The sequence below is a fragment of the Strigops habroptila genome, chromosome 1, assembly GCF_004027225.2.
Source record: "Strigops habroptila isolate Jane chromosome 1, bStrHab1.2.pri, whole genome shotgun sequence".
Taxonomy (NCBI): domain Eukaryota; kingdom Metazoa; phylum Chordata; class Aves; order Psittaciformes; family Psittacidae; genus Strigops; species Strigops habroptila.
In genome coordinates, this window is record NC_044277.2 from 28,935,114 (window position 1) to 28,953,277 (window position 18,164).

An 18,164-nucleotide genomic window follows, 5' to 3' on the forward strand; every position below is an offset into this window, starting at 1 on the left:
ATCATCAACAGTGATCTCTTCTTTCTGTTGTATTAGTCTCATTAACCTTTCATAATAAGTAAGTGAATATATGAATCTATCAAACTTTACTTGCTGCTCATATTGTGTTCCCAGTGAACTCTATTATCATCATAAGCATTAGAAACATCAAGGAGGAAAATTTTATAATTCATTTTAAAGAGTCAGTAATGTGTCTTAGAATTAATCATTCATTCTTGAACTCTAATATTAGCTTTCAGTTACTAAAGCCTAATCCAATCTTACTGAAGTAATGCAAGGCTGTCACTTCATAAGATGTCATCAGGGTCTCTATAATAAACGTGCTTAGCTCTTGATCTTAGCAAGAATCTAGCTCAGAAATCCAGCTCAGTATGCTTCAGCCTCAAAGCAGCATTTATCTCTCTAGTAAAATCTATAGAAGAAATTATGGAAAAGTGCCAAGCGTTCCTCAAAATTTAAAGCCGTGAGTACAACAGCAAACAGAAATCTCACTAAATGGAGCAAAAATTTGGATTTTATCTTTAAGAAAATAGTTGATCAGAGTGAAACAAAGACACAAGTGACAGAAAGACTTATCAGCTGAGAAAAGGGAAATTCCAGTAGACGTCTGGACAATGTCTCACACAAACCATGCTTTTACTCACAAACATCCAAGCAGTCCCAGGTCAGTCACTATCTACGTGAATTAGAGCTGTGGCTGATGATTAGATTTTTCAGAGCTTTATCTAAGCTTTTTTTAATATTCCATAGGGTTTGGTATACTTTATTTTCCAAGGATAGGTAATGTTTCAAATTTGTGTTCTCTTTAACAGAGAAAAATCTCTGGGTTCTTCTCAGAGTTATTATTTTGGACATATCGAGAAACTTCTACGGACTATGTCTTAAATATTGCCCACAAGGGAAGGATATCATTGAGTAACTTCCCAAAGCAATCTATGTATGACAGATGTGAGTAACTTACTGGGGGAAAAATTTAAATTATGAGGGAAAACCCTAGAACCCTGTAAATTTAGATAGAAACAAGACAGAACCCAGAGAAAATTGAGCTACAGATTTTCAAGTTCCAAGTTGAAACTAGAGTTACAGTTCCATGCAGATATGATCAACCTTTTTCCAGGTCTGTAGAGTTCTAGCTGACAGATTAATAAAGGAAACAGATTTTTTCAGATTAAGTTGTTTACTTAATTTGATTATCATACATCACATTCAGAAAATAACAACACTGATGATATTTTGAAAACTCAATTTTCCAGCAGAAAATTGCTTTTTGGGAAAACACATATCTACCTACTTTCCTAGGTCAGGACTATACTGACTAAATACTAGAGAAAATTCTGCTTAAAACCATTTCAGCACTCGCCTGAAAGGACTTTCAAGGTGGCAGCCATGGATAGTATGGCATGTACTTAGAAGGAAAAGCTGTGCACTTAGTTTTCTCTACATTTTTTCTTATCTTTCTTAATCCCTATTCCACTAATCGCACCAGCTGGACGCCCAGAATCTGAATCCAAGAGTCTATTCAAACAATACCCCAGTAAAGATATGCAGCTTGCATATTCATTCTGCATCTCACCAAGAGAAAAATATAAATGTAGAAGAATAAAACCATCTCATTTTCTGAACTTTATTTGTATGTAATTAAATCTGTACAAAGCAACATGGTTTAGGAAAACGAACAGAGATGAGACAGTAGAAAGCACTCAATGCAAATCCCAGTATCAGTTACTGCTTTAGACATTTTGGAAAGAGAAAGCATCAATGATATTTGCCTTAATTACACTCTGCATCAAAATAGAAATCATTCCTACTCCTCTGCTTCACTGGGCTACTTATAGAATTAAGCTGCAAAGCCATAACAAGGCCTGGCCATAATTTCTAGAACAAGAAGTCAGTCCAAGTTGCCTTCAGCTCAACTTTCCATGTACCTAAAGAGCCCTTGTACTTCAGGATTTTCCAGAACTTCCCTGTCATGGACTCTCTGTTCTCAATTCAAGGTTGCTGTTGAGGTCGAGAGCTGCCTTGACCTCATTAGGCTACCTTATTCTTTCTGATTTCCAATTTGCTGTTCACCATACAGGACCATACCACATGGCCCCAGAAGACATCAAGTCACAGAGCAAGAATGCCCCTGGGGTGTGTGGCAGCAATGCACCACCAGCCCAGTTTGAAAACTGCGCTAAAAGTCCCTTAATTTTCTGTTGGACGCTTGCACTGCACAAGGAGCTGAGCTGCACCCTTAGCTGATATCTTTTCTGAAGGTACAGTCATGCTTCCAAGCAAGAATTCCCAATGGAACCAGGTGCTATGTGCGTGTGAGCAAATGTCCAGTCCTAATATGTGGTATGTGTGGTCCTCAGAGTGGGATATTTGCCTTTTGGTGACACTTTCAGAGTGTACATCTGTGATTAATTACAAAAGTGTCATTTATTGCAGTCTCAACAATAATATTTGGGATTCAATAGATTTTTGCAGGACATGATCTGAAACTGTTTCTAGAATGCACTTATCGCTGAAACCTTACATTTCTGCAACTATAATGGACTTCACCTCTAAATATCTCCAAAATATAATTAAGACCACCTGATAGAGGGAGTAGATTTTGAAAACATTTTTGCTGGAAAGGAAGACAAATTCAGTCTTGGGAGTGGGGTCTCTAATTCTCTTTCCTTTCCTCTGAAATAATAGCATGAAGTAAAACCATTGCAGGAAGTGTCCACAAAATCTTAATTTGATGTACAAGGTCTGAAAAGCCAGAGCTGGAAGGAGAACCATGAGGCAAAAATGTGTTTACACAGATGCTGGATTGTGTCCAAAACCTATGAAAATAGTGCTGAATCCTCCAGGGTTAAACAATTGGACTGAAATGAGGCATCAAAGAATAATTAATATATGTTAACTTGCTCCCACCCACTATCACACTGTGTGGGATTTTTTTTTCCCCTACAAGCACAAATAATCAACATGGTGCAAAGGGTTTCTAGCCCATTCATCACACATTCTCAGGCAGGGAAGGAGTCACCATCAAAGGTTTGATTGGAGCTGGCCTGCATTACTGCTTTTATTTTTATAAAACAATTTTAAGTAGAATACCAGCCTTTCATAAGGCAATTCCTTCTTAGAAATAGTTTAATGCATGCATTTTTGAGTAAAATCTGCAGGTATTTGAACTGGAGACTGACTCTGACAGCTAGCTCAGGCATGGACTGACACTCCAGGCTGAGCTGAAGTGAGGCCTCTGGGCTCCTCGGCAGGGATCAAGGTAAGCCCTGTAGAGGCCCTGGAAAAAATACTTACAGGGCACTTATTTTCAGCCTCTGACTTTAATAAAAGTTAGTTTGAATGGACTACTTTATGAACAGAAGAATGCATTGGACATAATGTTATATGGAAGTAAATAAAGGTTGCTTATTGTTTATACTCGCTAGAATCAACAATACTGGATTTTTAGGTTTTAATTTAAAAAAAAAAGAAAAAAGAGAAAGAAAAAAGGTACCTATTCAATAATTCATTTTCTTTTTTGATGTTTGAGGTAATATTGCCCAAGCAGCCATTGGCAGAGCAAAACTACACTTGACCTCCACACTTGAAGAAATAATTGCTGCCTTTTTATAGAGAGCTGACAGTTAACAGTGGGGCAATAACCTTAGAAAACTGAGAGATTTCCCATCACTGTCTTTGCTTTTTAAAAATCTTTGATCTGAAGTGCATGTGTGATGTAGGGAGGGGAGAGGAAGAAGAAAGGTCAGTATTAACTGCAGCGAATGCAGGCAAAGTAGGATAACAAATTTGAAATAAATCATATAACCAAACCATAACAGGAAAATTTTTGATAGTCTGAGCATTGTATAGAGCCAGTATGCTCTCCCCAAAGCACAGTGCCTTTTTATTACTATTCTTGGAAAGCTCAGACAAGAGATTTCTCTAATGTGATAGAATATCAGATCTAAATTGCTAAACAACTCGATTTTCTATTCCTTTGGGGAAAAAAAAAAAAAATTCACCACCAAAAAAACCTCCTCCAACCCCCTCAAACATCTGCACCTCCCAAAACCCCCAGAAAACAACAAAACCCCTTCTATGGAAACAGCAGAACTGCACCACTTTGAGAGGACAGTGAGATATAATAAGATATAAATAGTACACTTCTCATGACTTTAAATGAACATGTGTTGGAGTGGATATGGAAACGGCTTCTCTTTGAGCAAGTTTTACTTGCAGCTTTAGTTTGCTGAACGTGTTACTTTTAGCCGTCCAAAATATTTTCAAGAACATGCACTATAATGTCACAACAAAGCTTCTCTCCTTATTTTGTAATTCTGTAGTATTATAAAGCAGTCCTGCCTAGATAATGCATAATTTCTTCTTTTTCAGTTGTTCTCGAAGTCTGATCTTCCACAATCATCTTATGTGTTGTAGTGAACTACAGAGAGTTATTCAAATCTCAGGGCAATTGGTTATTTTACACCGATGAGAACGTTGTGTACACATGCTTCATGAAGAGTAAATCTTTTGGCTTGTATAATAACAGATAGAAGGAATTTGGGAATGAACTGTGTTTTCGAGTCTTCAGCATTATAAATCTTGGCTTGCAGTACTATAAAATGATTGTCATTTGAAGTGTATGGTCTAATCTAACACTAACAGGTTGTATGGTAGTTCTGTGTCACAGTATACTTACATTGAAGTTATCAGCAATGCAGGCTGAAGCTAACATTAAAATAGAGCAAATAAATACATGAGCCGAAGTAGTTCTGGAGAATTAACTCTAAAGAACTCCAGTTTCCTGTTGATCTGTGTTTTACCATTGGTCAACTTTTGTGTTTAAGATAACCTATGTGTGCCAAGAGGGTTTATGATGTTTTTCTTCCATTTAATGTTAAAGAGTGTCACTTCCATGTGCAGTCTTTCCATCATCAAGGCACTTTAATGGTCTACCTCCTTCATCAGGCCACTTGTTTTCATGACATTTGTGGAAGAATAATTATCTTTGGGACCTCTAGCCTCCACTTCACATGCAGCTGAAATTAGAGAGCACACGCACACAGACTTTATAAGCCTCGTTTCCAAAGGAAATTGCTCTAAAAAGATACTCTTCTGCTTTTTGTTTTACAAGAAGTGATCTCATTGTAATGAAAACGGATGTCCTATAAAAGACATTGGAAGCTTTTTCCATTCAAATGAAAGATAAACAATTAACACTACCCAGTACCAGAAAAGTAAACAAGCAGAAATAAGTGATAGATCACTCTTTTGGAAAGGAGGCAGGATTTTCATATCATGCCACGGATTGCTGCACCCATTTGCCTACTGCTATTTAATGTATTTCTGATTGTAAACCTAACAGGTTCCTCATCAGATCAGCATGTTTTCTGTTTCTATGGGGAGATTCCTTCCCCTAATAACAAAAAAATCTGTTTCTAATGTACTGTATAAGAATACAGTATAGATCTTCAGGGTTCACATTAAAGCCAGGAAGAATAATAAACAAAGGCAATATGAACATTGGCCAACTCAAAAAGGAGACATTAGGGGACCAGGAAAAATATTTACTCTTATACGGACCACAAAAAAAAGAAACAAAGCAAGAAATACACTCCAGCTACAAATACTTTCAGATGACTTAGGTAAAGGGGATCATTCATAAATAGTCAGGAAATTATGAAAAGGATAAATGGTCCAAGATTATGGGTAAATAATTTCCCATGAACATAAAAGAGCAGACTTTTCTGCTATTCAGGTAAGCTGAGTAATATGATACATGCAGTGAGCAATTAAAATACTAGTAGGGTTGAAATAGCAATGGATTCTGCAAGAACTGATGCTGCAAACTAGAAGTGTGTGGTTTCATGGTCCCCCAGGCTTTTGAATCTGATAGAAAACTCCCCTTCCCTGTCACCAAATAGTTCCACTTTTAGGACATGTTGTGGCAGAAATTCATCTAAACCTTTTTAATTCTGTCTGATCTGACATCTCTTTGGCAGAATACTACCATCATAGGCTCTGTTTCCCAACCAATATAAATGTAATACTCAAGACACTGATATTTCTGATTATTTATTATGGCACTTCAAAGCATATAAACTCATTGCTAGGTGTTTCAAAAGCCAGTTTAAAAAAAAATAAAATAAAATAAAAATGAGGCTTTAAGTTTTAGGCAGTATTTCAGTAGATTTCAGTTAAGAATTCTTAGAATGTTACTAGAGTGGAAATAAGAATTTTGCTAGGAAAACAAAGAGTCTTCTCAAGATAAGGCTTCCTTTCAGTAAAGCATGTATATGTTTGCTTGAGTTTATCATGTCCATTGGCAGTATATATTTTTTCAGATAAGAAATTTGTGGGTTTGAAACATGAAAAAACAAACTAACCCCTGAAAATACATTCCTCTGCTTAAACACCAAAGCTCATCTCTTATTTATACCCACCCAAACCTATTTACTTTTTAACATGGAAATTAGAAACAATTCTAGAGCTTAAACTCTGAATGCTTTTTTTCTATTTCAGATTTTACTACCTTAGCAATTAAGGCTGCTGGTCAAAATTCAGCTTGCTTTCAACTGTTGGTTGCCATATATAGCATTATCCTGAACTGAAGACAGTTCGTTGTAGAGCCTAAAACCAAACTGAGTTTTTATAAACCCACACTTTAAAATTCCACTATAGTAACAACATTTCCACTTCATACATTTGACGATTTTATTTAATAGCCTCGCAAATTCAGAATAGTTACATAATAGTTACACCACAGCTTTTAAAAAGGATTGCACTCAGCTACTCAGTCCATTGAAATACTAGAAAACAGGGAAAAGGAAAATACGGAGTGTAAAGGAGCTCTGTCTACTGAACTGAGTTGTTTGTAGCAAGTTCTTACGAACATGAAGATGTCCTCATGCTTTCTGGTAGACTCTAACACACTTCACACCATTCATATCACATTCCTAGAAGACAAAGAGATGGATTTATTAATTTGGCTCAGTAGAAACTAGAAGGAAAAAGATCTTTTAGAGTTACTTTTCAGGCCACTGGCCAGAGCGCTTAGGGATCAGGAAGCAGGACTGAACTCACCACCACCAATTGTCCATCCACTAATTTCCGTGTTATTATGGTCTTCTTGCCATCCCATTCCTGCTCCTGAATCATTGACCCATCATCTTTTAAGCTGACAAGGGTCTGAAAGAAGAACATGAACATCAATATCTTATACACAACATTAGATGGAGACGGAGGCTTTCCAACACCTTATTCCAAAGGAAGAAATCCCACCCCAGCTCGCTCAATAGTAACTTTGCCATTTACATCTGCAAAGCCAGGATACGGTCTTAAATGTTTTATTGATCCTCTTTTTACAGTAGCTCACTGCTAGTTCACTCACTGCTCTGACACATTCCTGCATCAGACAGACCTTTTGACAGCATGCACAATTCCAGTTAACAGGAGCAGACTATGTTCTCTGTTCATCTCTTTGTACATGTGCTTTCAGCTTTTGTGTAAGGTTTATCTGATCTTGCTCTAATAGATGAATTGCCAGTGTGTGGCTGGAGCCTTGGAGGGGGTTGGTACACAGAGAGCACTCACAAAAGGAAATGAAAGAGATGGATTTGAGGGCTTCTTTGCATTTAACCTCCTTTTGGATGAATATTCTCCCTACTTGGTGCAGGAAGAAGCTCTTTGCCTTCTAAAACTGGAGATTAGGGGCTGTGATTCACGTGTGCTTTGTGTCTGTTATCCCACTGCACACTGTGCCAGGCTCTCTTGTGATGCAAATATGAGACTGAGCTGAAAGGTTAACCCAAGGCCTAAATTGCCTCTGATTAAACTTCAGTAGGATTTTTTCCACAGGCTTCAAATGAAACGGTATTTGGCTTTAACAGGGATTTAGAGGTCTGTTAGTTTTACTAACACAATGCTTCTGCTATAAATTGAAAACAACAAAATCCACAAGACATTATTGGTTTCAGCATTTTCCCTCTTTGGATGTTGCTTAATCTATACATACACACACAAAAAAATAATTTATTTCCATGAGATTTACAGAGCCAGCTGTTCACCCAATAAAGCATTGTTAGTGTGGATGTCAAAACTGACTTTTAAATAGCATCTCCATCTGCAGAACACCCAAAGAACTGTGTTTTTCAATAGAAAGCCTAGTATACTGACCTGAGTTTTCCTGCCATCTAATGTGTTTTCCTCAAATTTCTCACCAAGCTTGAAGCTGAACTGTGAAGTTTTGAAGGTGCTTTCTGTTTTTACGGTGATTGTGTCCCCATCTTTAATAATGTAAACATCTGGTTTGGCCATGCTTCCCATTTTCCTCATGGCCATACCCACACCTGCAAGGCGAGAGGCACAGAGTGTCACAAAGTCAGTTAAACCCTAAGGCTTAGGGCCACACAGGAATTCAGATACCTAATTCCCATTTAATTAGGCACTTAAGTACACTTAAGAATCAAAGCTCAAGAGCCACAAAGAAAGAGGATGTTTTAAATTATCCACTGCTGAGGAAGGAAAAAAGCTTATTTGCAGTGCTAGTCCTTTGCTTCCTCAGAGAGCTGAAGTTAAATCTATTTTGCCCTCTAGAGGACTCACAGATGTCCCAGACCTCAGCATTGAAATTTTACAAACAGAAATAAACAATAAACAGGAAAACAAACACAAAAGCTTAAACTAATACAAATTATTCCTTTCGGGTTCTGAACATTTTAAAAATTCTACAGATGATTTTCAATCCACATATTAAGCCACCTGCATATTTACTTCAATTTACTTAGGTAATACTTTTCCATTGCTCTGCAGCAATTGCAAACATGCAATTTCTAATAAAATTTAAACTTCTACATCCAGTATCCAAAGTATGAACTTGCGAATTAGAAAATCACTATCACGCAAAATAGTGCTTACACACACAAAATAAAACAGACCATGAAAGAAATGTGAATGACTGAAAATTGATCATCTGGAGACAGCAGCACTTAAAACTCCTCAGCAAAAAAAGATTCACCCTGTCTCATCCCTTGCATGAACTGTTTGGGGGGTTTGCTTGAGTCTTTTTGATCTGAAGGATGGAAATACAAATAAAAGGGTAGTCAGGCAACAAACGTAAATCCATCAAACTGGAAAGTGCAGATCTGAACCAAGAATCAATAAGCAACCAAATGGAACAGAAAGTGCCACCAAGTGAGTAAGTGTCTGGGCTCTGCTGCTAGTGCAGTTGGAAAGTGTTGTCGCATAACAGCACAGCACTCCCTGGGGTGTACAGGATACTTGGGTGAGGGCTGAGTCCGCAAAGCAAAGACTACAGTTTCCTTGCCAGTTGGAAATAACAAAGTACTTCCCAGCAGCCACTGCTTCTCCAGACTCAACTCAGACTCCAGGACTAAGCCTTAAGCTTGAGCCTGCAGAGCCAAAACCAGTCCTCCTCAGACCAGCTTTTCTGATCAAATTGGAAATGATCGTCACAGTGATCCCCACACCCACCCCTTCACTCATCTAGTCTAGAGTAAGCAGTGAGTTATCTGATCAGCTATGCCTTGAGATCCAGCTAGACTGAGATGAGCCGCGTGGCACATGGCAAGGAGTGAAATTCAAACTTCTTTGTCCTTGAATGTTCTTTTTTCACAGACTAAGCACAATCTGCAGAATCTTATTTATGGTGCATCAACCACCAGGATGAACGGCAGAGGATTTCCTAAGTGGTCAGCCAGGGTGAGATCCAGCAAAGGTCTGCCTCCTAAAGTGGGACTTGGAATAAATTTAACTGCCTAAATTGCAATTGTAAAAAGGTAAAGTGACTGTTTCAAGACTGCGATCTAAAAACAAACAAACACCACTCAGTCGCTGCCTACACATGGGAGGTGCTCTGCCCTTAATTTCTGCTTTGAAGTTGCCACTTAATCCATGGCTCAACTGAGCTGAGCTTCAAGTTCTTGAATTTCCTCCGAAGTCTCCCAAATGGCTCCGTCCAGAAGGCGTTCTCACATCACAGCCATCACATATTGACAGGCCCCTCACAAAACACAGCTACAGCCACCACTGTCCACAGAGTGTAAATGCAGCAATGCCTTTTGTATTTTACAAGAAGAGAGAAGATCTAAATTCCTTCCTCTCCTTCCTCCAAAGACATTCAAGGCCACGTCTGTCACCAGTCTTGAGAAAATATCCTAGCTGTCAGCATATAAATTGTGGAAAAGAATAGCTCCTGGGCTACACAGACACCACAAGGTGCCTGTCACCTCTTGGCCAGGATGCTTCCAGGAAAACGGTAAACCAGAACTTGCAGAGGAGGCTCGTCGTATTAGGTCTGCTCTTGACTCTGTGGCTTTGCGTTACAAAATGTAGTGCAACCTGGAAGCTAGGATAACAAGCCAGAACAACCCCTGAGATAAGGGTGCTACCCATGGGAGAATACAAGCATCCTCTGGCAGCACAGCCAGCTGCCGGTTACCCATGGCCAGTTGATCCAGTTTGGCTTTTCCGTGAGGAGTCACCCAAGGTGACTCCACGGGAGAGCCGCCCTGCTCGGCAGGTCTGTCTGCGGCCACACGGGCGGGGTGAGCCGCTCCCGGCCCCAGCAGCAGCGCTCGCCCGCGTCCCCCGCCTCACCTCCCCGTCCAGGGCCGGCCCCGCCGCACCGCACCGGGGCATTACAGTGAGGGAGGAGCAAACCGGCCTGATCGCCCCGGCTGATGATGCGGGGCGCTGCCGGCGGGAGGGGGCTGCCGGGCTGCAGGGAAGGCCCAGCACGGGGCGGCGGGAACGTGCCTGCTTGGCACCGGCACCTGCCTCCCGGCAATTACGGTGCAGAAAGGGCTGTCGACATCTTTAGGACGCGGAGAGAGGCGGAAGCCACCCCGGGAGGAAGGGTCTGCTCCGACCCGCGCTCCCTGCCCGGCCCCGGGAGACGCCGCATCCCGGAGCATCCCGGCATCACTCCCCAGCCGCCTCCCGCAGTGGGGCCCAGCTCCGGGGCCGCGCCCGCCGCGGACCTTGGACAGAGCCTCGGCGGCCGGCAGCTGCGGCAGGTCCGCGGGCCGGCATCCTTCCCTCCCGCCGGCTCCTTACCCAGCTCCTTCATATACTCCTCGAAGCCCTCGCTGGAGACGAGGCACCATTTGCCTAAAAACGCATCGATGGCCATGGCGGCGGCGCGGAGGCTGGCGATGTCCCTGGGGAAGCGCGGAGGCAGACGGACGCGCTGCAACCCAGCCGCGGCTGCCTTTATAGAAGGGCCAGCAACATGTGCCGTCGGGGAGAGCCAATGGGGCTCCCGCCGCGCCCCGGCCCCTTCCACGCCGAGCCCCCGCCCGGCCAGTCCCGCCCCCGCCGGCGGCGGCAAGAGCGGGCACGCCGCTCCCTCCCGCCGCCTCCCGCACACACTCACCCGCAGCCGCTGTGCGCACCCAGCTGCGCCCAGGAGCGGGCGGACTCGGCCACAGCCGCCCGCCGAGGGGTGTCACGGCCTTAGTGCTTCTTCCGACACAAACACCATCCAGCACCTGCCCGGCGATAGAGCCCGGGGCGCTGGGCTCTGGCACCCAGGGGCTCCAAACCAGGCTCTGGGGTTTGAGTTCCAGGGAATTGTTTTAAGTCTGGGGCACTAAATCCTGTATTATGCTGTTTATTACATATCATGCTTTTTATGGCTAATTCAGGAACAAACAAGTATAGGGCATCATATGGCACAGTGACAGAGCAATAAGGAGTCAGCACCCCAGAGCAGTTCACTAGGTTTGATTGCAGGCCTGCCCAGCATCCCCCCGCATCCCAGTGGTGTACCACTACAGCGATCCGTGGCTTGCTGTGGCTTGGGAGCAGACCTGTTACATACACACAGCAATCAGGTAGCAAACAAGATCAGTCAGAATGAAGAGCTAATGCAGGTACTTGCACTGCACAGGAAAAATCAAAGCCTGGATGCAGCCTTGGTAGCTTGGGTTTAGTCCATATTGAACTGCGATACCCTAATTCCTCCTTCTTAAGGGAAAACACAGCAGCTGCCACTGCTGCACACTGGTGCATAAAATAAATCATAAAATATACACCATTACCAGGCCCCGTGAGGTTTGGGACAATCTTTTGCCAAATTCTGTCGGGTGAGCAGAGAGATTTACTGGAATATTCTGTGAAAAAGCTGTGATTTCTAAGTCACAACAGAAATCCCAATTCCAGTGTATCCCCAAGGTTTGTTTCCAGCATCAGGGTTATGCCAATCACTACCTCTTTTGGCCTTGTCTCAGGCTGGATGGACCCCAGATCTACTTTGTCCTGACCAGAAAAACAAAAATCTGAAGACACGCCTGGGGTTTTTTGGTGGCACAGCCATGGCTGTTTCTCTGCTGACGCTTTTGTGAAGGAGTTTGAAACTGAGGTGTCAAAACCAGAGAAGACAGCAAGGGCTCTGTGCTGGTTCCAGCATTTCACAACAGGGGAAGCTGCTGTGAATCCAAATGTTTTGGTGCAAGGCAGGCACTTCCCTTTACGCTTTGCAGTGATGCAACATAGTAGAGCTAAACTGAATCAATTTGAAGGTTCAGTACTTTCTAGAAAAGGTCAAATTTGTCACACACTAAGTCATCAGCTCGTTTTTCAGCTGAGATTTTTAAAGAAATCCTTCTGTTTAACTATCCTTCCCTGTGGAGCTGCCTTTAATTACCTTCCACTTCTCTGACTATATGCTTGCTTTTAATATGCAAACAACACCATAGCGTCTGCTAGTCAGGCAGCAAGCCATGTTGCTTTTTTGTCATTAAGTAGGTGTATTGAAACACAAGACTTTCAACTTCCTTCCACTTTTATCTTTGTTTTTTTTTCTTTCTTTGTTTTGTGCAAGAGACTTCGGAGTAAATTTTAAATTAGGCTGATCATTGCCGCCTAATTCATGGTAGCGGAACCGAAATGCTGTCCATCCTGAAGTTCTTTTCTAGTTGTTTACAGAAAGGATAAAAGAGAAGCAATTCAGAGATTAGGAAGTCTTCAGTCTTGTAAAATGGGGACAATTTCTAGAAATAGAAATCTTGGCTTTACTCCTTGTATGCTAGCAAAGAATATCGGATCCACATTTCTGCAGTGCTGCCTGCAGATGGCTGAAGATATGCAAAGAGTATTCAGGTATAAGTGCTGATAATGCAGCAGAAGATGTAAAATCCACTATTTCCATCTAGTGGTGAGACAGTATTCCTGGATCTAAAGTACAGGGCGATCCAGCTACCCACCTGGGCAAAATATTGCTACGTTTTTGAATCCCCCCACAAGTCATTTGATTTGATTTATTCGCCTTACAAATTCTCCAGATCTAGGCATGCCAGTTCATGTAAGATGTAAGAAGAAATGAGGAGCTTATCTCTCTTTTCCGAAATGCAGACTGTTAGGGTATAGTGAAAAATCTACCTCAATTTTTACAAAAATCCAATGATTTGCAAATTAATCCAGTGATATGGGTTACTGGCTGTCAGTGCCACACCTCAAAACTTCTTTGAAACAGAATAGTGCTGAAATCTGTGGTATCTCACATAGCAAATAAAGTAACCAGAGGGACCAGAGATGTATCCTTCTGGAAAGGTACAAGTGGACTGGGCTACAAAACAGACGTTATTTTTCTACGGTGACAGAAACATATATATTGCTCAAAGATGGCTTTTACTTTAGGAGCCAAAATAAAATGGTCAGATCTTCAGAGATGCTTGGACCACAGGGATCCATCTCTGTAAATCCCAATTCCTGCCTGGTTTGAGGCTGGCATCACAGTCAAATGTGTTTTGCATGTGTGGTCTCCTCTCTAGATACACTCAAAGAGAAGCAGCGAATACATGTATTCGTATGGAAAGTGTTGAATTCCTATGTCATGTATTACTGTTTCAGCACAGACAGCTGGAGTTCTCTGAAGTTATGCCCATTTCCACGTTAAACTATACATTGTGCAAGAGCAGGAGAATCAGATTTACAATGAGAAGTGTAAACTTTCCTGTGGAAATTAGCTGCATGGAAAGCACGTAGCCAGAGTTAGGAGCAACCACCACCCTGGCAGCTTGGGCCTGCCAGAGTGAATGTTTTCCCAAGGTAGTCAAGCCCTTTTGTCTTGGAGGAGGGAGGATATTACAGTCCTTCATTACCAAGTGCAAAGGAAAGGACCAAGGCAACAGAGTGCACAGAGACCTTCATTCTACTCCTTTGGGCAAGTGTGTGTCGTGCAATGATGCTTCATCTGACATGAGAACTGGGAGGCTGTGGCCAGCAGTGTTTGAGGTTTCTCTTCACGTAGCCATAGCATTACCCCATGCAAGCTAAGCCATATTTTGTCTTTTGGAGTCACAATACCTGCTGCTTGGGCAGGGCAGAGCACCACCTCCTCATCTGCAACATATCGCTGATCAGGTTGGTGTAACTTTTTCCCTAGACCTTTATTCATTAAACTGCCCATATGTTTAACTTGAAAGGAACCCAATCTGATAGTACTATACTTTGCTTTACTGTGTAAAAGGGAGGATCTTCCTTTCTTTCTGGTATACAGGCATATTGTGTATATATAGCACCTTCTCTAAGTGGTAGGCAATCTTCTAGACAAGATTAACTCTTAGGAAAGCCTTAAAAAATTGCCAGGAAAATTGGACACCACAGCCCAAATTTTACTTTTCATCCTGTCCCTAGCTGTGGAAAAAATTAAAGCAGTCCCTGAATAATAGTTACTCACCCCCAAGGCATGGATGAGAAAAATTGCATAGGTAGCACAGCTTCGTTTCTGTTTCCTTGTTGTACAAGTGTGGTTTTCCCTTCCCAGCCGTGTCATCACTGGGCAGACATGATGAAACACGTGTTATGGTTGCATAGGTGGCCTAGGTAAGCTTTACACCAGCTCAAGAGCTGTTTTCTTGGGCAATACAAGACCAGAGATTATGAAGCAACTCATGAACCTGCAAGTTTTAATTTGTATGTCAATAGGCACAAGATCTTCCACCGTATCAGCATTTTGTTACCTCTGAGCTAAAAGAGCTGGGTATAGCCTGTGTTTTATCAACAAGCTTTGTGTGATACATCTCAGTTTTCAAGTCAAAACAAAACTATCTTACTGTCCAGCATGACTTACTTGAAGGAGCACTGGTCCAAGGAGTCCTTGCTGTGAATCTGGCACTGCTGTCTCTGCTCTGAGGGGCCAGCTGTCGAGGACAGGCAGGCTCACGTGTGCCTGCACTCAGTGCCAAGCCAGACAGAGGCCAGATCCCTGCCGATGTGCCCAGGCATTACTATAATACAACTACCACTCTGACAACCTCAGTGTACGTCCTGTATGCTGTCAGCAGCATGTTCAAAGCAAGCTTAAAGGGAAATGCTTACATCAAGGTCAAAGTTTACTGTGGCAGTGGTGTGACAGCTCACCAGTTGTACCCTGCCTCAGTGACAGGAGAGAAAGCTCCAGAGCTTGCAGTGACCAGAAAGAGCACTCCAGGTTTCATTTCCCTCATTCCAGACAAAAACGACCTGACGTCAGTTGCAGCCCAGCTTACAGTGACTGCAGATATGTGAGTTTGTGTCTAATTTTGGAAGCTTCGAAAAAACTCTTTGCTTAGCAGCAGTATCTACCCTGAATAGCAAACATCCACACATTAGTATAAAAATGCTTTTTTTTTATTTCGAGAGTTTGATGATCAGCATAGTCATTGCAATGTTAAAAAAGAAATCAGGATGACTACAAACCATCCATAGCTGTAGTTTTAGCACTGAAAAGGCCTTTGATCTGCATAAAAAACCCACACATTAGCAGGGAATACTTGCTCATAGAGGGGACTTTCAGAAAGATAACACTCTGGTGTGGCTTTTTAGATACCTTAGCTGTACAAAAATTTACCCCAAAGCTCTATAAATAAAGCCAAATAAACCCCCTGACTTTGTCCTTCTTCTGCAGCCTGGAACAATAAGGACATAAGGGCAAGGAATGGCAAAATTATTTGGAATAAATAATGATGAAAGAAACATTTCTACCAATTATGACTGATTAGCCTCTGACATTTAGAATCACGTTACAGATGTGCTCACTGGATTTTGGAAAAGGTGTATAAAGTTTTAGCATTATTTTTTGATTTTATAAGTAGGGTTTCATTACTAAGGATATTAATCAACCACTGTGAAGGTAACTTCAGGAAAAGGGTTTAATTTATAGTTATAATAACTGCACTACTTTTCATTCTCAGGATGTCACCAAGGAGAGAGCATCACAGCTACAGATATCTGGAGGGCAGAGCCTGTCACTTATTCTCTACGCAGGAAGGGTTTTCCCTCTGTGATGTGGATACCAATACCTTTCCCAGCAGCATTGGACTGAGAGGGACTGCAACTGCTACTCTTCATGTTGAGCAAAATGCTATTGTAAAGCTTTAGGAATATGTGTAGCCTGCCTACCAGATTAGGGCTCCCTCCCAAAGGACTTCATCCTGGGGCAAAAAGAGCTTAGGTGTGAAACAGACCCCTGGGGCACTGTTGATGAAGACTAGCTGTTGACAAAAAGCACGTCTCCTCATACCTGTGTGTGGCAGGAAGAGAGAGGTCCTCTGGGGTGTCTATCGCTCAAGCATTAGCTTCCAGGCCTGACTCTCCTTTCAGAAAAGACCTCCTCTATCATGGGCTGTAGAAGAACTGAGGGAAAAAACATTTGGAAGCTTAAAGCTAGTTTTTACTATTATACAGTTCCCAACACAATGATTTGCCAAGCACGTTGACTGCATGACTTGTGTTCAAGATGTCTTCTAAGAAAATTCCTGCCTCTGGCATCTCAGGCAACCATGCAGGACCAACAGGTATTCTCCAGTTTGCTCTTCTAGACTTAAAAAGCCTCGTGGCATTTGGGGTTACATCTTTGATTCCTTCTCTAGATATGATCTTGCATATCTAACATCTAGACCAGAGAAAATCTATAAGGAGGTAAGGAATTACGTTGCAGTTCCGTGATTTTTTTTCCTGTGCTTCTGCCACAAGATAGTTTTTGGTACCAATTCTGGCACTTTTATGTGCAGCTTAACATGTGCAGCTTAACATAATACTGATCCATCTCTGCAAGGGAAAAGAGGCAGTAATCATCCCATTCTTAAATTTGCAATTTCCAGTAAATACTTTGAAATTCATTTGAGAAGTGGATTTTGAAGACAAGTTCTGTAAAGCCCCATCTAGAAAAAGAGACTTTAAAAACTCCATGAGAATAATTATTGTTTCTTTTATTTGTGCAAGTGATTTAAACCACTCAGATTCACCAGTAATGAAATGCTAATTCAGTGAATCTGTGTAAGAACTGTGTTTGAGATGACAAATTTGCTGGCTTGGCATGCTGACCATGCTGTTTCTACAGCAAGGCTGCTCTTTGACTCCTTGCTGCAAAAGGGTGGAGGGGTCAAAAGAAACAGAGAAGTAATGGCTGAGTAAGGAAGGAACATGCTGCTTTGCCTCATGCCTGTCCTCTAAACTTCCTGCAGGGATTGCCAGTCTGTGTTGTGAAAACCTGTCCACTGAGAACTCATCTTTCCCAGGCTTTGCTCCTATTGACTGAGCATTCCCTTCACGAACAGGTCTGCTGGCCCACTTTTCCAACTATTTTGTCTTAAAAGAAATGTTCCCTTCCTGTATAAGGAAGTCAAACTTGCTTCATCCAGTGAAGAACAATATAGAGATCTCCTTTTGATATGCTATTAAAAATCTGCTGGCAACACCACCAGTATGTAGGATGCAGTCTCTACACTTGCTTCAAGCCAAACTGAGTCTCTATGCTTACCTTAACTCTGCTTCCAAGTGCCACTTTGAAACTTAATGAGACACAAACCAAAAGAGGTTGGCAACTCCTTTGCCCTCACACCTCTAATACCTATTCCTGGGCACAGCCTTAGTTTTGTAAAATCTTGAGAACGCCAGCTCAGTGTGAAGACAATTTGTTGTTAAGTAAAAGATGATCAGGAGCAAAGCAGCACCTCTAACTATTCGTGCTGCTCTGTTCCAACATTTCTCAACATACAGAACGAGGTTGAGCAGGGAGAACAAATAGTGGTCTACCAGGAGCAAAGCACCTTGGCTGCTTGAAGCTACTGCAAGGTCTTGGCAGACAATAAAAAAGGCTCAAAAGAGTGACTCAGGCCTTCCAGGAAGAGGGTGAGCCTGGATGAGATCAAATAGTACCAGGAAGGAAAAACTCTATTACA

The 18,164-nt window shown here is 41.9% G+C and overlaps 1 protein-coding gene across 1 annotated transcript; it reads right to left on the reverse strand.

Moving 5' to 3' along the window:
* Positions 1 to 6,041: 6,041 nt before the first annotated feature.
* FABP5 (fatty acid binding protein 5) lies at positions 6,042 to 11,400 on the reverse strand. The gene is made up of 4 exons (XM_030481874.1): positions 11,056 to 11,400; positions 8,155 to 8,327; positions 7,063 to 7,167; positions 6,042 to 6,935 (listed from the first exon to the last, which is right to left on the reverse strand). Exons 1-4 carry the CDS (start codon positions 11,129 to 11,131, stop codon positions 6,885 to 6,887), a joined length of 405 nt encoding a protein of 134 aa, XP_030337734.1. The 5' UTR covers positions 11,132 to 11,400; the 3' UTR covers positions 6,042 to 6,884.
* Positions 11,401 to 18,164: the final 6,764 nt, after the last annotated feature.

What these genes read in the sequence shown, in the direction of transcription:
- FABP5 (XM_030481874.1), bottom strand. Translation starts at nt 11,131, where the DNA reads ATGGCCATCGATGCGTTTTTAGGCAAATGGTGCCTCGTCTCCAGCGAG. An exon ending in GGAGTATATGAAGGAGCTGG is followed by an intron (nt 8,328 to 11,055) that starts GTAAGGAGCCGG and finishes CTCGCCTTGCAG; the next exon opens with GTGTGGGTATGGCCATGAGG. An exon ending in TGGATGGACAATTGGTGGTG is followed by an intron (nt 6,936 to 7,062) that starts GTGAGTTCAGTC and finishes TTTGTCTTCTAG; the next exon opens with GAATGTGATATGAATGGTGT.